The sequence below is a fragment of the Seriola aureovittata genome, chromosome 24, assembly GCF_021018895.1.
Source record: "Seriola aureovittata isolate HTS-2021-v1 ecotype China chromosome 24, ASM2101889v1, whole genome shotgun sequence".
Lineage (NCBI taxonomy): Eukaryota > Metazoa > Chordata > Actinopteri > Carangiformes > Carangidae > Seriola > Seriola aureovittata.
In genome coordinates this window covers 9,400,362-9,428,193 of record NC_079387.1, presented here as the reverse complement: position 1 = coordinate 9,428,193, position 27,832 = coordinate 9,400,362, and the positions used below count along the sequence as shown (strand labels likewise).

General features: G+C 40.9%; 2 protein-coding genes across 3 annotated transcripts; one reads left to right on the top strand and one right to left on the bottom strand.

Annotated features, from left to right (window-relative positions):
• Positions 1-546: 546 nt before the first annotated feature.
• On the bottom strand, positions 547-23,624 carry txndc16 (thioredoxin domain containing 16). 2 transcript variants are annotated; one of them, XM_056370185.1, is made up of 22 exons: positions 23,539-23,624; positions 21,222-21,369; positions 20,117-20,166; positions 12,465-12,645; positions 11,533-11,615; positions 11,313-11,386; positions 10,504-10,578; positions 10,163-10,284; positions 9,945-10,035; positions 9,515-9,683; positions 9,150-9,319; positions 8,828-8,888; positions 8,597-8,717; positions 8,334-8,480; positions 8,097-8,156; positions 7,408-7,612; positions 5,319-5,455; positions 4,425-4,509; positions 3,761-3,899; positions 2,977-3,164; positions 2,709-2,899; positions 547-877 (listed from the first exon to the last, which is right to left on the bottom strand). In XM_056370185.1, exons 4-22 carry the CDS (start codon positions 12,616-12,618, stop codon positions 606-608), a joined length of 2,544 nt encoding a protein of 847 aa, XP_056226160.1. In that variant the 5' UTR covers positions 12,619-12,645; positions 20,117-20,166; positions 21,222-21,369; positions 23,539-23,624; the 3' UTR covers positions 547-605. The 2 variants fall into 2 exon arrangements, with proteins under 2 accessions (XP_056226160.1, XP_056226161.1); XM_056370186.1 differs by lacking the exons at positions 20,117-20,166; positions 21,222-21,369; positions 23,539-23,624 and adding an exon at positions 13,061-13,467.
• Positions 14,135-26,919, top strand: gpr137c (G protein-coupled receptor 137c). The gene is made up of 8 exons (XM_056370187.1): positions 14,135-14,884; positions 20,624-20,673; positions 21,009-21,116; positions 21,236-21,374; positions 21,872-22,021; positions 23,074-23,199; positions 23,291-23,415; positions 23,559-26,919. Exons 1-8 carry the CDS (start codon positions 14,510-14,512, stop codon positions 23,839-23,841), a joined length of 1,356 nt encoding a protein of 451 aa, XP_056226162.1. The 5' UTR covers positions 14,135-14,509; the 3' UTR covers positions 23,842-26,919.
• The last annotated feature ends 913 nt before the right edge of the window (positions 26,920-27,832 follow it).

Below are 27,832 nucleotides of genomic sequence, written 5' to 3'. Positions count from 1 at the left end.
AACAAACTAAAACTGAATTTGGCAGATAAAGCATCAACAAAAAATAACATTTAACATTAACAAGTATGAAGCCTAAAATCTCTGAGTTTGTGTCTCTAACAAAGTTAAACGAGCTCCAGAGTTAAACTGCCTCCCTCAGGTTCACAACCTGCTGCGTCTTGTTTTAACTGAAAACACAGACAGAAATTCGCAGGAACGGCTGACACACTGACGCACACTTATGCAAATTGTGGCTTTAAAATAATAAAGAAAAAAAAATAGGTCAGGTAATCAGCTGAAACCACAGAGTTCACTGGGAAACAGTCAGAAGACCACAGCAGACTGTGGATGAAGAAAACTGGAAATGACACAAAGCATTGCTGTAAACAACCCTGAGAAAATACTGAGGTGATATTAACATATAAATAGAAAAATATATATCAATTGTTTTATGCTAAATCTTTACTAATCTGAAAGTAGAAGTACAAGAAGGAGTGTTTTAAAACAGCTTCATAAACATAGAAAATAAAATGATACTTAAATAAAATGAAAAAACTGAAGCTCATATCAATAGTCGAACAAATTTAATCAATGGCTTCGTGTCATTTCCCTCCATTCGTAATCGGTTACAGTTCAGAGTGAGGGTTAGGGTTCGCATCAGGAGCAGCAGAGCTGGAGGACGAATCTGTCGCCTCTTCTACCACCAAATTATTTCCCACATTCGCCTCTTCCTCTTCCTCACCCACAACCTCCTCCTCTTCTTCCTCTTCCTCTTCTTCTTCTTCTTGTTTCTCTTTGGGCGCTTGCTGCTGAGTGGAGCCGGGTTCCTGCGCGTCCATGACTTTCAGGAAGTCGTAGAACTTGACGGCAGGAGGCCAACTGTCCTCCGCCAACATCCCTGCAGAGACGGACCAACACAGAGATCTCTCACTGCAAAGTTCGGTTTGATAAAGGGTTCAAGATGATTTCATTTAATACTATTTACCATCATTAAAATTACTACTGAAACTGCCTGGCATGAAAACTGGAGGCTTTACACCATTAGGCAGCTTTAAAGTTCTGCAGATCTCCAGCCTCTCCGTGGAGAATGGATGGAATGTGCTGGACGACATTAACAGATAATAATCCTCTCGGTTCAGATGGTCTGACACAAGTCTTATCTCGGCAAACACACAGGGATCTGAGGTGAAGGGTTAAGTGCTGCAGATAGTTGTGCCTTAAAGGCTGAAGTTTCTTTAACAATCATCACCTTCATGTAAAGACTCATTTACGTTCAGTGCATCAGTAACCTGAAGCCTCTCGCACATGTCGTTCACATTCCTCAGACAGAAAGGCCACAAACTCAAATCTGTACGTTTTACCAACATGTACAACTGGTGCCGTATTCCTTTAACTTCTCTCATCCTTTAACTCAGAAACAGCTTTATTACCACTCTGTTTTTATATCAACTCATGGGACACACAACCTGCCTCAACCCTCTTTATTTCGTCTGGTACAAGTTAATGAAATCCCATAAATCACAAGCATTTGACGGTATCCACTTTTGAAGAGTAGAAGCAGACTTGATTTAAAAAGGCGAAGTCAAATAATTCTAATTAATCTGTTTATAGTGTATGAAATAAAACGTGGATCAATAAAAGCCATAAACACAACAGTGCACGTAGGAAAGGTTTAAATGCCATTAAATGGTGTCATCGCGTTAAATCTGATGTTGAATCTGTATATTTGTAAGTGGAAATGGGAGACTGGTGGAAGTGCACACAGAGCAGACACTGTGCTGATGATGTGCGGACTGGAGTCAGCCAGCTGCAAAGCCAAGACGTTTGTTGAGTTGGAAAGTCATCACTGCAGTTAGCCGCCTAATCGCTGCATGCATTGTTGTGACTACCTGCATTATCTCCAGCAAGGTGGTTGTTTTGTCTGTTGGATTGTTTGCTTGCTTGTTTGCTTGTCAGCAGGATTACTGAACCAATTTGCACCAAACTGCTGGAGGGATTAAGGAACAGGTCGGGGAAGAAACCATTGCATCTGCGGTGCCAATGCTGCACACGTGTCAGTCAGATCCAGATTATTGTCTGCGTAGGATTGTTTGGAGGTATGTGCTCTCCTTCCGTTCTACTTACGGATGTATTCACCAGCTGGGAAACACATTTAGATGCAGATATTTGCACTTCAACAGCAGGTGCCGAACAGACCTTAATACTCACAACAAACACGCTGTGAGGCAAATGACTGACTTTATGGAGCAATTACAGTGAACAGAGAGGGGGAAGTGACTCAGAGAGAAAGTGAGGAGCTTGATAATGTTTCTTTGTTTCTCAGGATTCACCCTGTTTCTGACTGAGACGATAGATCAACTGAATCACTGCAGTGATCCATCTCTTTTGGCTCTACTGCGATGACTGTTTGGATAATACTTACAGTAATATAGTAAACAGTAAGACCTTACAAAACTGCTCTCCGACCACTTTTGGTTCCAGTTTTTAGGCTTTTTTTAAGTCCAACTATGATTTGGATTTGTTGCTGTTTTGTGTACTAGTCAAAACATGATTCATTAATGTTTTAAAGAACGTGAATGAGGACAACTGCTTAAGGAAACCATGCACATTTCTACCTGCTTCAGATGCTGCTTCAAGTGAATATATCAATTACTACAGGTTGAAACGTCCTGTGCACATTTATTATATTGCAGACTTTTATTTTGTTAAACACACTTCCTCCTCCGTACCTGCAGGTGAGTGAGTCCCGTCCTCGATCCTCTGCAGCCACTGCAGGACAGAGCGGGCCACGATGGGGGTGTTGGGGGGGTACTGATAGATTTCATCTCCAGAGGGCAGATGGGTGAGGACCAGAGCGGGGAGGGGGGGCATAGAGCCCAGGTATGACCCCAGGACGGACATGCCAGCCGGAGTACGGCCACTGGGAAACACACCAGCAATTAATAAAATACTCAAATAATAATGAGATTGATTGACAACAGTGGGAGGTGCACTTACAGGTGGATCCAGCAGGCTAGATATCGCTCCATCCTCCCCTCCCCCAACTCTACCACTCGTCTCATCTCCCCCACCAGCGCCTGGTTCTGCCTCCGTCCGATCTCGTCCTCCTCCTCTCCCACAAAGAGGAGGAGGAGGGCTTTACCCAGAGAGAGGAAGGACGGCAGGTTTCCCACCGTCAGTTCAGGCTGGAGATGCAACAGAGTCATTCCAGTGATCCAGTGACAACATAAATATAAATAAAACAGAGAGGCTTTACAGAAGGTCTGATAGAAATCTTTCTTTTACATGGTTAATTAGGCCTTGCTGCATTCTGGGATTGATTAAATCAGGACAACAGCGCCACCAAAAGGAGACAACTTGTCACTGGTTGGAGGTCGTGTTGTTGAGCAACATGTAGATTAAAACACTGCTGCTTCCACTTCAGTTAATTCCATATGTTTACGTGACTCAGACAATGATGCATCCCTCTGCGGCCTTGATTTACTGCAGAAACCACACATGCACAACTGAATCCACATATGGAGCTTGTTATCTGTGACATGCTGTGAACAATTCCATCTCGGGTTCCAAGAAACACCCACACCAAGTTTTGACATCGGGCGATTTCACTTCAGTTTATTTAAATGAAGAGAAAAGCACAAGCTGAGACCTGGGAATTTTCCATTTGGCTGTATTACTCCTAATTGTCCAATTATAGTAAAACATTCTCCTTTTTTCAGTGTTTCTCAATGCAAAGATGATTATACGACACAGACAGACAAATGAACACAGCTGGATTTACCACAGGATGCAGCAGTGCTGTGTTGATGTGTGTGAGCAGCTCTTCAGCCGACGACACGGGCAGCGTGGAGGGACGAGTGTGTGTCCTCCAAGATGGAAACACCAACACTGCAGGGAGGTCGACGGTGTGGTCTGCAGCCCTGAGCAGCAAAACACGCACATATACACAAACCCACACACGACACACACCATATGATATAAAATATACACACAAACAGACAGAAAAAATGTATTTAAAATAGAAATATAATAATTAAAAAGAATTTAAATCATTATTAAAGACATTAAGGTAATACATTGAGCCAATATAAGACTTTTTAATGACACAGGAATACTTTAACCTCTACAAAATGCAACCATACATTGACAAAAGTAACCTTTCAATACTCGACTGGATTTGAATCCAATTTGAATTTGTATTTTGACAGGCTGCTGATGTGAACTGAACCCATCAAAAACAAACCTATTTCACAGATACCATCTCGTTCTGCTTTAAAGTGCTGGCAGAAATGCTGCCTTTAAATGTTACTGAGCAAACACAACTCAGAAAATGCACCTTCTCATTTCCGCGTCGTACTTTGTGTTTCGTCACTTCTAGATAAAAGCAGATGAAAGAAATTCAAATAAAATCCCAAATTTTAGGATCTTGACTTTAGAGCTGTTACCATTTCTCTGCCAGTTCGTCTGTCAACAGACCAGTCAGCACCTCTCCTCTCAATGACTCCGCTGCTTCGGTAAACACCGGGACTCCTGGCAAGAGAGAGAGACGTCAACATTACACCATCACATGATGTCGGTGACAGTGGACCGGCCAGTGGTTTGTACAGAGAGCAGGACCGGGTCATGACCTGGTCCGTCTTTCATTAAAATGTGAACTTTCTTTTCAGGTCTTCCAAGTTCCAGAGATAAAGTTGTTAATATTTCATATTTTTCTTGAAAAAGAGTTTATCACCATGAACACACACACACTGTATTTTGTTTTGACTCAATCCGACACACACCTGCTGCCAGGAACACTCACTAAAGTCCAGATCAGACTGAGCTTTGCACTGTGTTGAGCTGAACCTGGTTTATCTTCCTCTGTGATCTAGCAAGGCGCGGCTGCAGCAGCCAGTCAAATATGTACATTCACACCTTCCTGGTATTTTACATAAACATATAACATAAACACTGTTTCTGCTGTTTAGCTTGAAAACAGTTTCAAACAAGTGAACTTTTTTCCTCGAGTTTGAGGAACATTTGCAAATTACTGTGGCTTTTTAAAAAAATAAAAATAAAAGCATAAATATTTGTGACCAGTTTTTTCATATTTGCGTCATCAGCAGGAGACTCTCCGATTTGTTTGGCATTAAGAAAAATGCACAATAACACCAACCTTATCCTTTAAGTGTAGATTCATCTCAACCTTTTGACTGACTGAGGCAAAGCTTCTATGGCCATTAAAAAGTTGATGAAATCCAAGTTTTCATATCATCAATTAGAAAATTTCTCAGCTCATCAATAGCCAATAATGTGCTGTGATGCATTGATCATGCCAACACACAACTGCCGCTTCCTACCTGCATGTGTTCCTGTCTTAAACAGCCCCAGCACTCTGTCAGGCTTACAGCCTGCGAGCTCAGGGTGAGGCACTTCCTGAAGAAATGACATCACATCCTCCTGGGTGGACAGCGGCGCAGGAGACGCAGGGCGGCTCCTGGTTACAGAACAAAACATGACAGTAAATAGTATATAAATAATATATTAAAAGATGACATCCCCATACAGGCAGCTTTTACACTGTTATTTCTAAAGAATTACTACGAGTGAGTGAGCAAGACTCAAGCTTTTATTTCAAGTAAATGAAAATGGACTCTGCGCTGACAGTTCTTTCCACAGCCCAGAGGTGTGTTTGGACCTGATGGATGTTGTCCAGGACAAATGGCGACAACAACTTGGTCTGACTGGTCTCATGCTGAGACTCCTTCATCAAGACATGATGAAAAAACAAAAGCACGGATCCAAGTCTCTGGGAGATTACAGGACAAAGAGGCTCTGCCTGAGGAAAATCTCCTGACTTACAGAGAACATGACCGCACATGAATATAAGCACGGACTCCAAGAATCCTTCAGACTTAAGAAGTATTCATAAAATGTCCCCTAAGATGGATGTTTTCATGCAGCAGCGGTTTCAACATGTGCACGATCTCTTATGAGTTTATATATATTTATAGTAGCTTCTTTAAGGTTAGGCCGAGGTCTAATGCAAACACACTGTAACCCTTTGTTCTTACATGTCATTGACATCACTCTGATGTCCAAAGCAAACATCCCTGTGGGGAACGGCAGGATGTTTCCTTCACATTCTTTATCATATATGGAGATTTTTAGAAGCAGCAGAATATTTACTACATTTTTGGATACTGTGAATTTTGAGTTTTGTTTGTTTTTATGTGGATGACGATCAAGTTGTTTGTTTATTCTGCTCTTTGTGCAGCAACAAGATCTGAATTATCTCATGAATTATCTTATATCCATTTATGTATAAATTTGTCCTAAAATTTGATTTGATCTTTAGTAGTTATTATCAGGAACAAACACAATCTGTTTTTACTAATAACACACAAGTCATTATATGTGTTATTCATGCAAACATTCACAGTGTATCTAGAAACAGTATGTGAACCCTTCAATTAACAAAAGTATACTGGAGTCCAGTCAATGAATCCAGATCAAAGGTTCGTGTTAGAGCTAAAACATTTTGAGTTTTCTGCAGATGTGGACCATTCCTCACAAAAAAGATCTCAGGGACTCAGGATCAATCATCGAAGGGAAAATGAATTCTCAAGTTTATCCAGGTCTCTTCCAGGATAACGTCAGGGTGTCTGTCCACCAGCTGACGCTCAGGAGAAGCTGAGTGATGCAGCAGGACAATGACCCCAAACATCAAAGTAAGTAAATAAATTGAACTATAGGCTGACTTCAAACGGAGAAAATCCACCTGTTGGATCGGCCCAGAGCCCAGACCTTAATCTAATAAAAGATCCTGTGGAATGAACTGAAGTCTGAGCTGAAGCAGTTCTGTATGAAGAATGGTCTAAAGCTCCTCCTGAACATTGTGCAGCTCTGATCAGCTTTTACTGGAAGAGCTGCTTTGACGTTACTGGTGCCAAAAGGAGGTTCAACCAGTTATTGAATCTATCTACTTCTCCCACCAGCACTGAGAATAAGACACAAAAGATTATAATAGTTTGTATGATATGAGCTTAGGGACTCTGTGTTTGTCTATATTCGTGATTAAGATGAAGATCAATAAAACAAGGTCAATCCAAAGGGTTCACACACTTTTTCTTGCCGCTGTAACGGGTTGAATGAGCAAATTTGAATGTGTTATATGTAATTAAAGGGATACTCCAGTTAATTAGCTAACTCTGGATACTACATTTCCCATGATGCAACTTGATAGCGTCTTTAATTACACCTGTCCAGGGCCAAGAGGAAGAAACCTGACGCTGACATCACTATGACGTCATCAGGGCTGTTTTTTTCTCTCACTCCAGTCACAGAAGACGTTCTACGCCTGTTTCCATAGAAACAGTAATACTCTACATAACATAACGATAACGATATAATTTAACTCCTGCTTTGACACAGTCAAGAAAAACTTACAGCATGATGAAGCGATGCAGTGCCTCACTACCCAGCATGCCCCTGTAGTGCTGGGCCGACTCCTGGGGGCGGAGCACCAAGACAACGGGGAAGGCTGTGATTGGCTGAAACAGGGCCGGGAGAGCACCGCCTGGCTGAGCGGCACAGAGGTCGGTCCACTCGCCACAGTCGACCGCGCCCATGTGGACGTCATCGACCTCGGAGTCTGAGGAAAAAGAGCGTTGACCAGGAAAACATCAACATCAGGTCACTTCAAAACTGTCTAAACTTATAACTGTAATAAATCACATAGTGAAACCTAAAATCATCTGAGATCAGAGGTGGCAAAATTACAAGTTTTCACGAACGCACCGTAAAGCAGACTTCGACAGAGATGCGTGAGAATAATCAGTTTGCCAAAAATGTAAACAAAAACAGAGCTGGATGAAGCTGCAGCTCAGAGCTAACTCACAGACGCCATGGCAACATTATACTTCCTGTTTACACCCCCCAAAAACTCTATAGCTCCAAATATTACAAACATGTAAAACAAAGAGTATTTACTTTTTTCTGTAGCACTGTCAATTTCTTTTGACACTAGTAAGACTCAGAACGTCCTCTGAACACGGTCTTATATTCCTCGACACTGGGTCACAGTGTCAGACCCTGAAAACCTCCACTCCTGTCTGTTACTGTCACCTCCCGATTACCTGCAAGCCTCTCCGCAACTTCAATGAAGGAGCTGAGAAAAGCCATGGAAACAGCATCCCCTGGTGGTGAGAACAGAAACTACAATTAATTCAATCCACGTTTAATTATTTTAAATCATAATCATTTGCTTCTCGCCCTTTTTTTTTTAAATAGAAAGTGTGAAAATAAGAGCACATCTCCAACAACAGCACATTTCCCCCAAAGACACTGCACTAATGTCAGAGGCTGTGTCTTACATTTGAGGTAGAAGAGCACCACCGTCAGGCTGCTTTGTGCTACTGTAGTGTGGAAGTTTTCAGAGGTTAGTTGGGTGATTGAGTCCATGTCCAGCAGGTTGCCTCGGTTTTCATAGACAGACGCTGCAATTTCATCGTCCAGCTGCCCTGTAAACACACACAGAAACATAAATACACAGGTATATCTTCTCCCTTGTCCTCCTCCCTCCTTTGCTTCCTGTTTTTCAGTCTTATTCTCTCCATTTTACCACTGGACATTTTACCAAACTCTGAATCCTCGTCCTCCTCTTCATCCTCCTCCTCCCCTCCCTCTTCCTCTTCATTTGTGAAGAGCTCCAACACCTCATCGAGGTTGTGCAAGGTCATATACTTGACTTCAGAACCCTTGAAGTGCACACACACACACACACACACACACACACACAGAAGTAAAGCACTCATGGGTAAGAATAACAAGTAATTTCGTTTGTTTATTTTGTTCGTGACCATCATACCTTCTCAGGCAGCCTGTAAGCAACATTATATTCATCAGGAGTTTTCACTGCAGCACTCTGCCTAAACACACACACACACACACACACACACACACACACACACACACACACAGCCAGACAGTGACAAAGGTAAATTAGTTTTGCTGGAGAAACAGAAACAGGAAACAGATACAGTAAAAACACAGGGGGGAAAAAAAACAGCATTTGTTAGCTCTATACAATGTGTTTGTGATTGTAATGTAATTTTTTTTAGAAATGGTATAAAAATAAATAAACAACAATCTCTTATCGGCTCAGAGATGTACCTGTACCTGCTACACACCTGTGTACGAGCAGCAGCAGGGCAATGCCACGGAGCCTCCAGGCCAGGGTGGTGGCTGTGTCCAGGTCCAGGTGCTCGGTTGCGGGGCGAGAGAACAGGAACACCTGGGGGGTCTGCTGGTAGGGGAACTGTGGGGGCGGGACCACGGAGGGGTCGTCGTATACTTCAGACTGGCAGCAGAGAGACACATGCAATTATGTACATGTTAACGGTTTAATTAGCTTTAACCTTTCGGACGTCCTGACAGTGAAGCAATGATCATTAATGAACACAGTCTGTAATTACAGCGAAAAACAGGGGACAGGCTGTTGTGGTTTGTGCTCATTACGAATAATTGCCCCTTTAATTAAATGCATCCTATTTACCACCAGTGGAGCCTCCATGAGCTGCAGGAAGGAGTGGAGGCTGAGGATGGACAGGGGTTTCCTCATGCGGGTCAGAGGGCAGCGCTCAGAGGTCATCGGGGTCATGAACCTAATGTGAACTCCACAGTGGAGGAACCACACCTGAGACGAGTGAGACGACTCATTGACACTGAGAGAGAGAGAGAGAGAGACAGACAGTGAATACAAACATTCTCCTGTAATATCTGACCCTCCGTATTCTATGTGCTGCTCTTTGTGAATCGATGTGATCTGTACTCGATGTCTCAGGTCTGTGTTTCCAAGCAGCTCTTCAACCAGACTGATCACTTTATCCCTCTGTTTTTTCACAGTAAGACACCTTCATGAAACACAATCTGGGAACTGTGAAGGAAAAGAAAGGAAAAGCAAAGAAAAGAAAAGAAGAACCCACCCTAAATGTTTCAGGACTGGTCCTCCCGTTATGAGGATGAACTGGTATTTGGTTCCGTACACATAAGCCGTCTCCATCAGCGACCTGTGCTCTGAAGTGATCCGATCAGCAGAAACAATACGATTAATCAGACACAGAACAAGAGCCAGTTCATCAGCTGTTAAACACATCAGTGTGATAATCTCCATTACTAACATGCAGAGCCTCCATGCTCATACCTTGTGTTCCCAGACTGCGGACGTAACCCAGCACGATATCCTTCTGCCCCCTGGCTGCTTTCTCCATGGCCAAGAGGTCGGCGTCTGTGTGGACGTACTTGACCTCTTCACGCAGGATGGCGCTGGAAGAGAAAGAGAAGAGCTGCTGTTTACAGGCTGGGGTTATAATTCACATGTCTGTATGAGATGATGATAAACAGCATTAAATGCAGTGAAATACATAAATAAGCAACAGAAGAAAACGTTATCTGTCTGAAGTGTTTTAGATACAAGTGCAGACTGGAAAGTAAAATCTCCCACAGCTGTGTGGCATTATAACTGAGGGAGTGTTGCTTACTTACAACAGGACTTCAGAGACTATGGAGTTGACGTCAAACACAGTGTCCAAATCCAAACCCAAGAACTCCCTGCCAGCCCTGACACAAAGACGTGGGCAGAGTTAGAGAGAGACAAAACACTGCACCAAATACTCTGTCGCTGGTTTATTGCTGTTTTAGAGAATGTGCTGATTCACCTTCATAGTAGTTTGTGGTTCTGTGGAAGTGTGTTCTGACTGCTACTTCTTGTTCGACTGATGAATATAATTTTAATAATCATGAGTCAATGTAGAAGTCTCGTTTGATTTGACTCTGGAGGCTGTTTCTGTAATGTGATAACCAAATGGTGAGAGTGAGGTTTCCAAATTATGGTGTGGGAGGCTTGACGGGTTGGTACCTGCCACTCTTCTAAAAACAATGTTAGTTATCATCTTTTAAGGCTCTGGTTTTTTTTGCATGTTAACCACCAGTCAGCAGTTACAGCAGCTTGAGTCTCAGTTATAACTCAGTCAAATCTGAACACAGACATGATACACATATTTTAGATTCAGTGTGACGTACACTTTCTGAGGAGATCATTATCTCAGATGTCCTTCGCAGATAAACATCCACAAACATCTCCTTATAACTTCAGCATCAAAGCAGTGACAGTTCTCTCTACATGCATGAGCACATTGTAAACAGCATTTCCAAAATGTAAAGGAATACAAGCTAAAAAAAACATGTCTCCAGCTGTGGCCCAAATCGAAAAACTGTCCTGTTATATACTCTCTGGTTATTTTTTGAGTTTTGTGACTAACCGTCATTGAGTACTTCACGTCTACACAACCTACCTGAACAGAAAAGCTGAGTGCAGGAGCCTTTCATCAGTGCAGTATGTGTGAACCGGCTCTTTATTGCAGTTGACCTGAACAGAGAGAACCGAAAGCTTCGGATCAGCCACACATTCACTTGCTGTCATCTGTGTCCAAATCTTGAAGTAATAAAAACTTGAAAACATGAGCTTTAATAGCAACTTCTTTGACAGATGGAGCACTTTATAACTATGGTTACCTTGCCAACCAGTACTCCATAATCCTGCAGAACTTCAGCTGATTTCTCCAGCTCCACCAGGAAGAGAGAGATGGTTGGAGAGACTGGAGACAGAGGTGGCAGAGACCGAACACTGTTATACTTGATAAGTGACAAGAGATGCTTTAAATAGCAGGCACACGATGGAGATAAAGGATCGTATCGTTTGAATAAAGAATGGAACTTGACATGGCGTTTTTAATGTAAATGAATAAAGACATATTTTTATTCAAGTGTCACCCAAAGGTTCCTCCCGACCTGAACTCACATGACACCACTTGCCTTACATGCAATGACGAGAGGGAACAGAAGGAAAGCGACAAATTTAAACATACAATGCTGTACAACAACCCCTGATTACTGCAGCACAATCTAAAAATAGACAAACACAAGATTTGGTGGTGTGGGCTACTTTTAGACGATTGTCCAAAAAGGAAAGCCTCAAAGAATCCATCATCACCTCCTGCCCAAGTGTACCAAGAACTCCTGCCTTAACGACTTCAGAGCAGTCGCCCTAACATCCATGGCCTTCAAGAGACGTGAGTGTATTGTCTTTGCGTGCCTGAAAACCTGCTCTACTCCCCTACTGGACTCTTCTCAGTTCAAATACAGATGCAGCAGATCCATTGATGGTGCAGTTAAACCGACTCCCCAGCGACTCAGCTTTCAGATATTAGACTTTTCCAAAAATTCATTTAAGAGATGTCACGTCAGCATGTTTGGCTAACTTTGCTTTGCATGTGTGAAATATCAATATGTCTGAGAGGTAGCTAAATGCATATGCAACACCCCTGTGCTGAAAGGAACATTTGAAGTGAGCGATGGCTCTGACGAATACATTACAATACTGCTGAGGGACATGTTCTCAATACAAATGTGAGTTGTTTACTTTTGCTACACAGTGAGCGTCCTACCTTTATGCTCAAAATAGATAAACATCATCTTCCCAGAATGCAATTTCTCATAGAAGTCAGCAGCGGTGTATTCAATTAGGTCCGATGTGTTGGCCTTCTCCGTGCATCCTCCTGACCTGGTCCACAACAGGACAGCAGCAATACACATCCACATTGTGCAGAGCAGACTGTATTTTTCTCTCTGTGAAACCAGGAGATGCAGAAGTGTTATCAGCATGGAGGAGTAAACAACAAAAGCACACATAATGAGATAAAATAACTACGTTGTCTGTGCATTAATGTTTACTAGACAAACATTTATGGATAACAGAAACAGGAACTGTGCTCTGATAGTGTTTTTTCATGCCTAATCTCTCAGCTAAATGTTTACACATGAAGCAGCTGTGTCCCATTTATTACTCAGAATACACAGGCTGTAATGATGTCAGCTTTAGTTTCCAAAGGGTTACTCCATGTATGGGTCCCAAACAAACTATTAACACTCACTAGTAGTTCATAAGATTTGCACTGTTATATCTGTTGGTCTCTGAATAGAAACACGAGAGCTGTGAGCAAAGGAACAAGTAGTGACAACAGAGATGCTAGCTTACTGTTACCTGAGAAAGTCGGGGGAGGGTTAAGGTTCAACTTTTGTTTTTCCAAGTGGCAAAAACGTTAAAAGCCACAGTTACAACCGTGGAAAACGGAAATAAACACATTATGACGCCAATTATAAGCAGGAGTTTTTTCCTATTAGTGTAAAATCCCGAGGAAAGTCCAAAAATGGTTTTAGTTAGGAATATAGATGATGCTAATTCAGTAGCTATGCTTGTTAGCTGCCTGTTGGTTTATATTCGTCCATGGGTTTTTAGAGCTAGCTAAAGCTAACACCTGTAAATTCAGAATAAACACGTCGACATGTGTCTGTGGGAGGTGTAGGCCACAGACATGGCTAGTTTGTAAGCTTATTTTTCGCGAAGCTAAACAGTGAAAGCTGAAAAATGTATCTTAGAGGAATGATGCTCCATCAGTCAAGCTAATACAGTTGAAACCGTATTTCCGGTTACCATTTGAAAATAAAATCCTACGTTGACGCGTTTGTTTTTGAGTAGTCCATACTACTCAGTACGATGAGCACGAAAATAATTCTGTAAGCAAATGTAGTTGATGGGAATAAAGTTGTTTTATAGTTATAACTTATTCGTTGTTGTCCAAGGTTGTTGTCCCGTGCAAATCAAAACTTTTCGCTTTTACTTTGAAGGCAACACCCCTTTTCCGCCGACGCTGCTTACCTCTCACAAACTTGACATTACTTTCTGCGAATTTGTTTTGATGCCTCTCTTTCTGCGAGGAACGCCCACGTGCTCCTCTGAGCCAATCGGATTGGGAAGCAGTTTCGACTTGAACAAATGACCGATGACAAGCGCGCGGAGGACGGACACCTCTACAGCTGACATCATCATAAACCAATGAAGTGAGAGAGCTGTGGAGGTTGGGCGGCACGATTAGCCAATGGGGAGGGGGGCACTGAGAAAGTGGGCGTGGACAGTTTGGTTCACTGGTGAGATTTAGCTCGGAAACTGGCTCGAGCTTGTGTCTCCGGAGTCAGCTGTTTCACATGAAAATGATACGGGTGTTGAGCCAAGATGGCGCCTCGTGCAGAGCTAGTTTCCGCTTTAATTTAGAGCAAGGGGCGGGTCTTAAACTGCATCACAGCTGATCTGGAGGTTTTTCCCCCCTCAAGTTGTTTTTTGCGGAGAGCAGCTTTGCAGAGAATCACAGGGGGACCTCTCTCTTGTTTCCTCTCTCGCCTTCTTGTTGTTTTTTTTTAAACCCAGCTTCTCTAAAAACTAGACTCCAATTTTTCTTCAACACAATATCGGATTGAAAGCCCGGCGCAGTTTCAGCATGCCACTTGTTTTCAGAATAAACTGCTATTATTGCAATTTTTCACTCGAATACCCTCGTCTTTTTGTCATCCACGGTGAATTTAGCCCAAGTCTGACCCAGTTTTAGTGCTTTAGCCTTCACAGCATCCCATGTGTTAGTGCGAGCCACCAGTGGAGATGTTTTCGGCAGGAGAGGAGGTTAATTCCCATTTGTTTACCTCACTGAAGGAGTCCCCTGGAGCTGCAATCTCCCCAACACTGGAGCTCAGTCTGACAACCATCTACACTGTCCTCTACTCTTTCCTGTTTGTTTTCGTTTACCTGCAGCTCTGGCTTATTTTGCACTACGGACACAAGCGCTTCAGCTACCAGAGCGTGTTTTTGTTTCTGTGTTTGCTGTGGGCAGCGCTGAGGACGACCCTCTTCTCTTTCTACTTTAAAAATGTGGTGCAGGCCAACCAGCTGCAGCCTCTGGCCTACTGGCTGCTCTACTGCTGCCCCGTATGCCTGCAGTTCTTCACCCTCTGCCTGCTCAACCTCTACTTCACACAGGTAGGACTGGACTGAGTGTGTGTGTGTGTGTGTGTGTGTGTGTGTGTGTGTGTGAGACAGAGAGAGAGAGACAGAGGTGTCTGAGAGGGTTTGTGTGTATGACCTGATTTCATAAAATAGCTGACACTGCAATTTTGTTCTCAGTGTATTCATTTGATTTCACATGTAACGCCATAAAAGCAAGTGCCAGGTATTCTAGTCTATTCTACTGTATTCTGCCGAGTCCTCATTTGTTTGTACCAACATCACCCAACACACTGTGGGCAAAAGCTCTCCTAAGATACTCCGTTAGCTCAAGTTAAAGATACACCATGAATTTGCAGTAAACGATAAGTTGTTGTTTTTTTTTAGACAGAGGCCCAAATGGATGTTCTAGTACAAACAATCAAATCAGAAGCTTCTTGTTGTTGTTATTGTGAGCAATACCAGATCATAACAACACATTACACAGTATATTATCCACGGATAGAGGTTGCACAGTGCTGTGTGTATGACTGATTTAATGAGACACAAATAAGACAAGTTCTAATAAACAGTATACTGTGTGTTCATGCACAGAGCAGCCATCTTGGATTTTGAAGTTCTGAAATCCGAATCGGAAATCTGACTTTGAAATTCACACTGGGAATTCAGAAATTTCAACTTCCCAGTTTAAATTGAATGCACCATTAGACTAATTCAATACATTGGGTAAACTATGAGCTGAAATAATTAATTAGGTGAATTGATCAGTAGATCAGTAGAAAACACACACACATTTGAAGGCACCTTCTTTGGCTTCGAGCAATAATGATGGACATTTTACTGGCTGATTAACTGATTAATGAGAACATATCAGCAGAGCGGAATAATTTAGAATGAAAATAGTCATAAATTTCAGTCGTAGATTAAATTTAACACATTTTTATAGCTTTTAGGTCACTGTGCACAGCCAAGAAAATAGTCCCTCAGATAACCCCGTTTAAAACAACAGCTAGTTCTCATACAAAACAAGCAAGATATAACGTGTTGGTTACTGAGCTTTTGAGGTGCTGGTAGATGCATTTTATTGCCTTTGGATAGCTTCCACTCTTTATGCTACGCTAAGATAAGATAACCATCTTCTGGCTCCAGCATAATACTTCACTGACGGAATCGAGCGTGATATTTTCATCTAATTCTTGGCAAGAAAGCAAATAAGCGCATACTCTAAGATATCAAACTATTCCTTTTAGCAGCTCAGAATGCAGTAATGTGCGCGGTCAAGATGTAGCTGTTAAGACATGTTTGTTTCCCAACTTTAAAGTCACATTTTTTGCTTGTATGGTTTCTGCAATAGCAGTCATTCCCCGCAAAATGTATCTGCAGCAGTGGCTTCCTCTTCCTCAGAGGGGGAAATGTGGTCACTGTGATCATCGCTGGCCTACATAGGAGAGTGGGTTCACTGGCTTTGACTTTTTGATTTGAAAGCTCTGCAGATTGACTGTTCATATCCCGGGGTGAGAGATGTGAAGTTCTCCTGGTAAAAAGCTCAGTGTTGCATTAAGTCCCGGCCTCCATTGACGTTTTCTGTCCAATACGTGGACAAGACTGAAGCAAATGTTCCTGTTAGCAGCATGTTATCCCAGAGGTGTGTGTGTGTGTGTGTGTGTGTGTGTTTGTGTGAGAGAGGGAACAGTTGGTCAGTCACTGTTGTTTAACACCTGCCTGCTCCAAATGTCAAAGACCTGTTTGTTTCTCTGGAACACCTACACGCTTTGGGGCCTCCAGTTGGTAACACCACGGCTTCAGAGGCAAACACAGCACGTAGCTCTATCACATATATGGGTGGAGATTAGGTAATGAAGCAAATGGTGTCATCTGACTGCTGAATAAACACTGTAGCACATCAGCTGATCTTTGACCAGTTAAGTTCCTACAAACTACACTCATTTCAATAAAAAGTAAATGTCCTCCTTTTTTTTTCTTTTTTGCTCTTTGTGTGATGTGCACGAAAACGGACATACCTCACATGTATGTGGCAACAGCGGCCTTTTCCCTTTCTGCCATCACCAACAAAATGGTGTTCTTCCATATCTGCTGAACCCATCATTAAAGGTTTAAAAATATGCATCTATATCTATGGTGGGAATGCCATGTGACTGGCCAGCTCTGTGAACAAAGTTTTCCTGCCTGTGGTTTGTGTCTGGCCTGGTCAGACCTGAGTAATATCATATTTTCCTCCTCAGCAGAAACTCAGCAAACTGGAAGCTCCGCGACCGTCGTGCCGCAGCGCTGCAGGTCTTGACCCACATCCAAAGAGGGCACACCTGTCCGAACGTTTAACCTTAAAGATGCTATAATCAATATTTTTACCTTAACAACGGAACACCTACTTTTATATTCGGGGTTGTTCATAGTGACAAACCCACAGAGAATTATCGCTAACTATTTAGCTTCCTTTAGTTCATCGTTTCAGTTTTTGTATCCTGCAACTTTACCTTTATCCCATTTTTTTTACAGGTCAGCTGGTTGGCCAATATGCACATGAATGATAGACTTTCATTGGCCGACAAATTGCTGTTCTTTTTTGTGTGTTTATGCGACAACTGTCGGCTGAGAAATACACAACTTGTCTAACATTTGTCCCTCCTGTAACCGGACAGACCTACTCTCCTGTGCCCCACCAGGCATTACATTTTAAATCAATAAGGCCCCTCACAGGGTTCAAAGTAGTAATGCAACTAATATATTGAAATTTTATTTCTCAGTCCAAGGTAATCTAATTGTTGCAGCTGTGGTCCACAAGATAAATCTCAAACGTAACGAGATGCTAAATGGGGTTGTAGGGAATCAAATATATTCCTTCTACAGAGTTCAACAGTTTCTTTAATTGTTTTACTCCTTTAGGACTCAGTAAGTGATTCAAATACAACACCTGAGAAAGTGCAATCACTGTTGTTGACCTGCTAATGCCAAAAAGGTTGGGAACCACTGTCTTAAACTATAATTAATCAATGACACAGAGTGAGACTGCACTTTGTTTTAATTATTTTAGGGGGAACTTGAAGTGCCCTCACTGTCTGATCAAAGCGTATAAAGCATCATCACTAACTGTTTGTCTCCAGAAGCTAAACAACAGTGCAGAGCTGTGCTGTCTGCACACAGACACAGAAACTTTGACTCCAGTTTGATTATTAATTTGTTTAACCAATGTCACAGCGCAGTTCCTGCATTAGTGCTTCACTGCTGGACAGCACTGTTTAATGTTGAACTCGCTGACGGTAATAAACACCGTGAGCTGATATAACATCAGGCCACATGTGACACCGTCTGACACACACACAAATGCATGTGTGGAAATACTGGTTTTCTGATGAGTCAGGACGATGAGGCCCGACCTGTGATTTACTTCCCCGTGGCAAATTTTACGAGATAAGGGCACATGTCAGTTAAAGACTCCAACACCATCTCTATTGCAAGAAAATGTTGATTTAGCCGTATTTATACATAGATGTCTGTGGCACACACACACACACACAGTATACATACAGTGTGTAATCTGGTTGTTCTCTGTTGGCTGGTTGCTTCATTTCTAGGTTGCAAATGACCTCCTCCTGGCCTACATTCTCACACAAAAGGCTGAGTGTTGATGTGTGCGAGTGTAGGTGTGTGTGTGTGTGTGTGTGTGTGTGTTTAAACTGAGTGTTGACTGCGTTGCTGTGTGCCAATATGAAAAATGAACCATTATCACCAGTAATCGGATCATTTGAAGGGTCTGACAGACGAGAGGCTTTGATTAGACTGAGCGAAGATAATGTTGTTTACGTCTGTTTGTGCCACTTCATAACTTAATAAGACTTTTTTTTTTGCATTTCGGTAAACAACTTTTCAAAAGCAGAAAGTCATTCCAGGAAGTGAGTGTTAAACTAGATCAGTGGAGGCCAGTGGCCCAGCTTCTGTTCACTTCAATTGGACTTGTGCAACCTTTGATGTTTTTTGTTTTAAGGTCACTGCTGATAACATGTTGGCAGCAAAGCAGCTGGAAGCTGATATGTAGTTTTTGTCGGCCAGTCTTTAGATCATTTTCACACCAGACAATACAATCAAATTAATAATCTTTAGGTTTTGTGGTGTTGAGCCCCGGGACATTACAACGGGCATTTTTAACTATTTCCTGACATTTTATAGACTGAAAGATGAACTGATAAAAGTAATTAACAAAGTAATCAATGAATGGAAATGAAATCAATATAAATAACCAAACAAAGAAATCAAAATGTAAAGCACGTTGCTTCCTTTACATTTTTCCTTGGATCAGCAAATGAACAGGATGTTGAGTTGCTTAACTCGTAGAGAGAAAGAAGCAAAACAGACATTTATTTATTAAAAAATGTGTGAACGTTGCAGATGTTTTTCAAACTGAGACGACATTGTTTTAAAGTCCAATTTAGATTATTATTAAAAGTCTGTTTTTACGTTGCTACAGCGCAGATCTGCTCTTTAAATTACATATACGTTGTTCTGTCTGTACAGCTGCTAACAAGCCGCTGGTTCTTTGTTGGGCCATTTACATAATGTGACTGCATTACACAGCTTCTGGCTTACATCTCCTTCTTATCTACAATTAGGAAAGGTTAACAGATAATATTACATAACAGTAGATAATAGAGATGATATTTGTCTAAATGTTGCTGCCAATATGTCAGTCCCTTTTATGACTCTGGTTGTTTATTGTGCCCGACGGGGGATTTGGCTCACAGACAACAATGAATCATAAAATACTAAAACATTCAGCAACGATTTAAATAAAAACAAGTTAATGCAACATCACTGTTATCATTGTTGCTTATTACTAAAAACCGACAGAAGCCTCATCACATCAACAGCTGCTATCACCACAAATTACATTTTATTTTATGAGGCCAACAGCAACAGAATAAAAGACCTCATATATATGTGTTAGTGCCTCCGCTGTCCTGATGGAAGCGAATGAAAGTCAATGTGAAGAGGCTGCTGGGAGACCGGGAACATGACCTGTGCTTTCTTTGCTGATGCAAGTGTAAAAGGACATTTTGGTCCATGTTACAAAGCAGTGAGTTTTATGATATTGATGTGATTTGAACTTATTTCAAGGACCTTGTTTGTGAGGTATTTTATTGACCAGATCATCCAACAGACATTTCTATGAGGTTATTTTTTTGCATGAACAGTTTCTGAATTGAATTTCCAAAAACGTACTTAATCATTTGCAGCAGTTTGTGTCCTGCTTACCTTTTTCTTCTTCTTCTTCTTCTTCTTTTTTCTTGCTTTTTTCAGCTCACCTGTAATCACATATGCAATTCAGTTTATTTGTATTTTATGCAATTTAAAGTATTTAAAATATATATATATAAACATAACATTAACTATGCATTTCCTCCTACAGTTTACAGTTTAAGTTAATGTGTCAAATCATACATGCAGATGTCAAAATCAGTCAAATTCAATGTCAAGTGTGTATGTATGTGTGTGTGTGTGTGTATGTGTGTGTGTGTATGTGTGTGTGTGTACTTCAGTGACACACAGGAATCTCCTCAGGCTCTGTTAAGTTCACACTCTGCTCCTAAAAGAATCTCACCACCACTTTGTCCTCTGTCCTCCTGCCTCATTTTCACATGCTCCACTTGCTCTTTATTTTATTAAATTAATTAAATATCCCTTGTATAAACTGATAATACATTGTTAAAAGATCATAAAAATTATATATCTGTAATAATATATTTTCTTTTCTTTCTTTAGGTGATGTTTAAAGCTAAAGCCAAGTATTCCCCAGAGCTCACCAAATACAAGTAAGTCAGTTACTGTATTGATGTTGCTGTTTTTTATGTAAATTGCAGTTTCTTTTTTTTTTGGTTTGTTTGTAATTTGACTTTTAGTTGGAAAATATTTAAAATGGAACTGTCAATATCTACATCTAATAACATGCAATATTCTTCTTGTCCTTGATTGTTAAAAGCAGAAATTCAGAGTATGGTTGTATGGTTTTAATAAGCTATCTCCAGACTTTGTTTGTCTGCTTCGACAGAACAATATGAATTTTAATTAGTTGTTGGAAACTGTAGGAATACATTTGTTTTGGCCCTCCTCTTACTGACTGTATTTCCTTTCATCTTTATCTCTCCAGGGTTCCTCTGCGTTTGTTCTTCCTGTCTCTCAGTATATTTTTCCTGGTGGTGAATCTGACTTGTGCGTTGTTAGTGCAAGGAGCTCTGGAGCGCTCAGAATCGCCAAGGTAAACAACAACAATAAAAATGCTAACAATAGATAAAACATTTCCTCCTGCATATTAGTGTGTGAATATGAAGACACTGAGTTGTTATTATAACAAGTTAATAACCTTCATGTCTCCAGTGATGGGGGGATCAGACATGCGGTCCTGGCCCGTGTCCTGATCAACGACAGTCTCTTCGTCTTGTGCGCCATCTCTCTGGCCGTCTGCATCTTCAAAATTGCCAAGATGTCCTCAGCCAATGTTTACCTGGAATCTAAGGTGAAACCATAACATCACTAATTGCAGACTGCATTTTACTCAGGCAAAAATGATTACACTGCTGCTTTGTGTTGAGAAATTAAACACTGATAACTAAGGCTGAACGATATGCAAAAAAAAAGTCACGATTTCAGGTGGAATAATCGTTTTTGCATTTAAATTTTACTGAAAATTTAAAAAAACATGCTTGAAGCAAACAAGCATTTTCCCTTATTACTGGAGAATATGATTTGTATGCTGTATGTATGAATTGTGGTGCTAATAACAATGCAAAAGATAAATTCATTGTCATCTATTTGACAGATATACACAATAAATGGGAACTAACGCTTATATTTATGTCGCCTAAAACTCAATTTCAGTCATTTTGGTGATGAGAGACCTGTGTTATATTTGTGGATCACATCAGTGGCCCATATCTGCCATTCAATTACAGGCCAATAGCTGTGTGATACATGAGTGTAAGCCTCTAATAACCACAGTAACTCTTCCTCCAGGGTACGTCTGTGTGCCAGGCCACCGCCATAGGAGCCATGGTGATTCTCCTCTACACATCCAGAGCCTGTTACAACCTGGTGGTGGTGGCTCTGTCACCACAGGACAGACCCAACCCCTTTAATTATGGCTGGTACAGCGTGTCTGACCAGGTAATGTACCAAGCGTGATGTAAAATAAGATATATAATAATAATAAGATTTATTTAGCCAGAAACCTAGACTCCAGAGTGTGTGTGTGTGTGTGTGTGTGTGTGTGTGTGTGTGTGTGTGTGTGTGTGTGTGGACAATCCATGTTAGGAGATTTGGGAAAGCAATGCTTAGTGGGGTAAAGGGCTTTGTTTGGCTATAAATAACCATGTGTGTGTGTTTGTGTCTGTGTGTCTTTGTGTCCTGACCTACATCAGGGCTCAGGCCTTGAGATGGACAGCCCATCTGAAAGTGTTTCATCATGTGTGTTTCTGTGTGTATGTGCACAATGTGTATGTGTGGGCATAATCTGACATTACAAATTATTCCTTTAATCCCTCTGTATAACAGCTGTCAGAGGCGAGCATCTCATTATGTCCCTACTCCGTATATCTGTGTCTCTGAGTGTGCATCAGTAAATAGCTGACTGATAATTTCCTGTTTGTGGTGCTTTTAAATGTTAAATGTGGTAAATAAAACAACATCTTTAGCTTGTGCGCTAAAGCCAAGGAGTGCTAGGGCTAAATGAGCCGTATCACCAGTGCTGGATAATAAATAACTCGGGGGGAAAGGTTAGGTCACCATTTGCAGAGTTACAGGAAAAGTTTGACATATTGGCAAATTCACTTATTCACTTTGTTGCCGAGAGATAAGAAGATCGATGCTGCTCTTGTCTTGTGTTTGGTAACTACCTAGCTTAGCATAAAGACTGCAGCACGAGGAAAGAGCTAGTGTGGTGTGACATTTTTGGAGATACACTTACGTGATAGTTTAATGAGTTACATGATAAGATTTACACGACTCTCTTCTTTGTGAGGTAATTACGTAGCCAGAGCTAGCAGGCAATTAGCTTAGGTTAGCAAGTGGGGGAATGGGAGCATTAGCATGTTCCATTTTGTTACTTTAACACATATACAAACTAACATATAAAAACAACAAGCTAATGCTTTATTGTGAGTTGGTAAGTTGTATTAAATTAGTAAATCAGAGCATCATATAGTGTGTGTGTGTTACAGGCTGACGTGCAGGAGATCAGTGGTGAAGCCTACATCGTGTTTGGGATCATTTTGTTCTTCTGGGAGCTGCTACCGACCAGCTTAGTGGTGGTTTTCTTCAGAGTCCAGAGACCCAACCAAAACCTGGTATAACAGAACCTTTAAAGTGCAAATGGACTGTGGACTTTCTCAAATCTAACAAACCATAACGACACTTTAATATCTCTATATCTGTCAGGCTCCAGGAGGGATGATCAACAGCCACAGTTTCAGCTCCAGAGCTTATTTCTTTGACAACCCTCGACGGTATGATAGTGACGACGACCTGTCCAGAAGCATTAACAGTAGGGCTGATCGAGCCAGGTGGGCGCACACACACACACACACACACACACGCACACACACACAAGCACAGATAGTCTATCAGAATCTTTTGTTCAATTAACTGATTTGCCTTTATCTCTTATCGTCTTTCTCTTTCCTCACCTCCTCTCTCTGCCTCTCAGCCTTCTCTCCACCACTCCCCAGCTGGGTGCATCCAGTTGGTATGGCTCCATCCAATGTAACGGGACTCTGACGGCGGGCGTTGCGTCAGCCCAGCAACCGCCATCTTCCACCGCCCCCGTCCTCTTTGCCTACGGGAACATCCAGAGTCACCACCACCACCACAACTACTACTCCACCCCACAGAACAACAACTACCACCACCATCATCACAGTAACTTCTATTCCACACCACAGAATTATTACTGCGGGTCTCAAACATATTTCTGCACCCCACAGAATTAAGCATAAAACAGACAAATATCTTAACGATTGTCTGCATTTGCGTCACCATTTTGCTTCCCCAACTACATCAAAGCAGGTACCTTTGAGAGATAATCTGAAAGATTGCTGAGGACCAAGTTGGGCATAAAAATTGGTTTACCAATTTATTGAAGAAATGTGGTGGAATCAGCCATTGGGAAGGTGTTGTGCCATGACAAACTGCTTTTTGAGGACTTGCACCATCTGTAAATGGCGTGAATGGACCAGAATAAAAGCAAGCAAAAGCAATCCATGGACCAGAGTTTTAGCACCAATATGGCTAATACACCTAAAACTGCAAAGACCAAACCTTTTCTGTTAAATGTTTTGGTCAGATTATCATTTTTAAAAGTGGAATCATCAGGGACCAGATAATCATCGTTCTCATTTTCTCTTTTTTGCATTCCTTGCAAATTTTATTCAGTTACGCTTCTGTGGGAGACAAAACAATGCACAGAGAGGATCGATGTAGCGGGTTTATCAAGTTAATGTGGCTAATGCTAATCTGTAAATCAAGATGTTATATTCACTCAGCATCTGTCAAACTTTTAGTGGTCAAAAATAAGTTGTGTTACTGTTTTTAGTGGGTACGCATATGATCCTAGCGTGCTAATTAACATTAAAAAAAGGGTCATTTAGGCTGGGAAAAAAAACAGTGAAGGATTGACTTTGATCCTCAAAAAGACTTCTCTGACCATTATAACCAAGATTTATGGTGTTTCTCACTTTTAGGTCTGACTACGTTTGGACAGGAATTAGCTGTTGCTAATTTGCCTTTAGCTGTTCGGGGAGAGCTAGCTTCTAGCCGACGCTAACAGTTAGCTTAAACTCACAATCTTTTTAACCACCAAAACGAACAAAAAGAGACCCGACAAAATTGAAATACGAAAAGAAAATGAAACGTTTCTATCACTGACTTTGTTTTACTAACTTATTGGCAGCAAATACGTTTTCAAACTGTGATAGTTAACGGAGCTATTTGTAAGTTTTGCTATTGCTACGTAGCTAGCGTTAGCATTAGCGGATGTTTACTTACCAGTCCGGAAGAAACGATGCGAAACTTCATTCCTTCACTCGCCAACAGCTGTCTCCAGCAGTGAAAACTCAACACCAATGTTAACTCTTGTCTCTATCGCGTCTTTTCTTCCACTGAAGTTAGCATGCTAACTTCCAGCTAGCCAGCTAGCCTCGGCCCGCCTCGTCTCTTTCCGATAGCGATTCACCATAGCCTCTATCCCTGAGGATGCAGCGCTGCTTGGAGGGTGTATTATAACCTCTAGTCTTGCAAACGCAAAAAATGGCTGAAGCTCTTGTCAAGCAACAATCACCACCACCTGCTACTGGCAAGATACCACATGCAACGGCAGAGAAAACTTACAAATAGCTCTTAGCTCAATAGCTAATTTGGTGCCACACAAATAGAAAGTTGTACAAACGGCGTTAGCATTCTTGACTTTAGCCTGTCCACAAAGTCCTACTTTACAATGGATTCTTGTATAGTTTGACATGTAAAATAAGCTTCTTTTTTTTTTGTTGCAATTTTCATTACTGACAGGAATCAAGTAATAGTAAATTTATTTCACAGTTCACAAATATCATCTGTGTAAAGGTCTTGCAGCCTGAAAATATGCGCCGCCAAATCCAGGCTAACCCACAATTACACAATAGAAACTATGTGAAAACCTAAGACTGGAGTCACAGTGCAACTACATAGCCTACACTGTCAAAACGCATTTTACACAGCAGCAACGTTATCAATATGCTACAGATTAAAGTTGCAATATGTAATTTACATTCAGCATTGTTGGAAAAATCAGCCCTAAGATTGTTTGTTGTTTGATAACAGGGTGGAAGAGTCTCTGAAACAATATTTTTTGACCAAAAACTCTTCATCTGTTTGTGAGCTGTGAGACAACAATTTGCACTTAGAAGAAATTCACCCTCAGAGAAAAAAGGCTTTGGAGCCTGAATGTAGGATTTCATCTCCTTATTTTATGTATTTTCTTCAATTGTTGTCTGTATTCTGTATGTTACTATTTATCCTTTGAGAAAGGAAATATCAATGTGCCATCACATTTTTGTCATATCTAAGAGTTTCATTCATTTAGGAAAATATTTTTGCACAAGAAATGGTGGGATGATGTATGTTTTGAATCGTTTGTGTGTCTCCAAGCTAATCGATTTCTAATCCAAGTGTGAGATTTGTGACATTTTGAGTCAGTATGTGTGTGATTTTAGATTTTTGTTTTTGAAGTTTAGTATGCTTTTATACATTATTTTTTATTTTATGTTGATTTTTACTGTCTAACAGATTTTATAGTTTATTTTTTTCACTCTCCCTCTCCTTCTGTTATTCATAATCTCACACATTTCCTGAATCTCATGACTGACTGCAGTCTGTAAGCAATATTTACTTTAATTGAACATTTTTGCTTATGACCCAGTTCTCAGACCAAAATCAGTGCATCTGTGTTAACTAAGTTTTTCAGGACTGAGGGGGAAAAAATGCTATCCATGTGTTCTTTAACACGGTGGTACTTCAGCACACTCAATCTGTAAATGACCATGTACACTTCTGACTTCATACAAGACAACAAAGAAGCAACATTGCAGCTGGGTTTAACTTTAAGCTGCGAGAACACCGGTACTGTTTCTTGAAGTTAATTACCAGTGAAGTCATTTAGTTGAAGTAGACCGCTGTTAAAGCATCTCTCGTATCAACAAGTTTCACAGGACACTTTAAAATACAGTGAAGGCAGTGAACGTCTCACCGTTGGGTCCAGCTGTTCAAACCATTTCTGAAGAAACTAACATCTGCAGTGCATGCTTCTGAATCAGAGTGCAAGAACTCAGTGTCATATTTTCCTTCCAAGGTGATATTATTTGTGTGGAAATGTTATTTGATCTATCTGCTCTGAAAAGGCAGGGGTAATTGTTTTATGTTGTTTTATCCGTGGCCATACTGAATGTAACCTATTGTGTGACAGATCACTAATGATGTATGCAAGAAAAGCACTACCATGATTAAATAAAGGCCTACTGCACTGTTTTTAAGACAAACGTGAACCAGAATATTCATATATACTGTATATATGTGTGTTGATAAAGTGTGATCAGGACATAAGAAAATCAAATTACCACCAAATGCACACTGACATGAATGTCCTGATTTCATTTGCTCCTGTGGATCCGACTTGTTCTGACTTTTTCCCACCAACACCGGTCATGTGGGGGAATTTACCAGTTAACAAGTTTATGAGGAACATCTGAATGAAGTCAGAGACAGCAGCTGGCCAGCTCAGTGCAAAACACGGGCATGTTTTTTTTTTGCCATTTTCCTTGACATAAACATATTTCAGGGAGCTATTAGTGAAATCGCTGTGCCAGAAAATATAATATGAAGATATTTTATTTATTAACGAGCTTTGCAAAGACTGATCGTTTATTGTTCCAAAATAACATTTTACAAGCACATTCTCAAAGTCTGATCAATCGGTTCATACAGCATGAAAGACAATGAAATAAAATGGTAATCCAGAGTGGGGACACGCAATACTGACAAATAATCTCCATTGTGTTGAATATTACAATTGAAACAAGCAAATAATGTGTTCTCCATGTTTGACGTACCTGAACACTGATGATTTCAACAATGTGCAAATTCCTTTACAGTCCAGAGTCTGGATCCTGACTTAAAGAAAAATCTGATCCCTGTATGGCTGCATTAGGATTTATACTTATTTGTAATATATTAACATTTTTCTATGTTTTTGAATCATAGTCCCAAAGCAAACAAAGAAACCATCATCTCCTGTTGTATAAAACTAAAAACCTTCAACAGCAGCATGAGCTGAAGGTTGTAGAAAGAAAGCGCACTTAAAGCATTTAGTGTTAGATGCCAACTTCAAAAGACGTAACATGTTTTTATATTTCAAATAATCGAAAGCTGACTTTTTAAAAAGGCTGAAATTCA

What these genes read in the sequence shown, in the direction of transcription:
- txndc16 (XM_056370185.1), bottom strand. Translation starts at nt 12,618, where the DNA reads ATGTGGATGTGTATTGCTGCTGTCCTGTTGTGGACCAGGTCAGGAGGA. An exon ending in TAAGACAGGAACACATGCAG is followed by an intron (nt 4,510 to 5,318) that starts GTAGGAAGCGGC and finishes CTCTCTTGCCAG; the next exon opens with GAGTCCCGGTGTTTACCGAA. An exon ending in CTAGCCTGCTGGATCCACCT is followed by an intron (nt 2,900 to 2,976) that starts GTAAGTGCACCT and finishes TGTGTTTCCCAG; the next exon opens with TGGCCGTACTCCGGCTGGCA.
- gpr137c (XM_056370187.1), top strand. Translation starts at nt 14,510, where the DNA reads ATGTTTTCGGCAGGAGAGGAGGTTAATTCCCATTTGTTTACCTCACTG. An exon ending in GGTACAGCGTGTCTGACCAG is followed by an intron (nt 22,022 to 23,073) that starts GTAATGTACCAA and finishes TGTGTGTTACAG; the next exon opens with GCTGACGTGCAGGAGATCAG. An exon ending in AGAGACCCAACCAAAACCTG is followed by an intron (nt 23,200 to 23,290) that starts GTATAACAGAAC and finishes TATATCTGTCAG; the next exon opens with GCTCCAGGAGGGATGATCAA.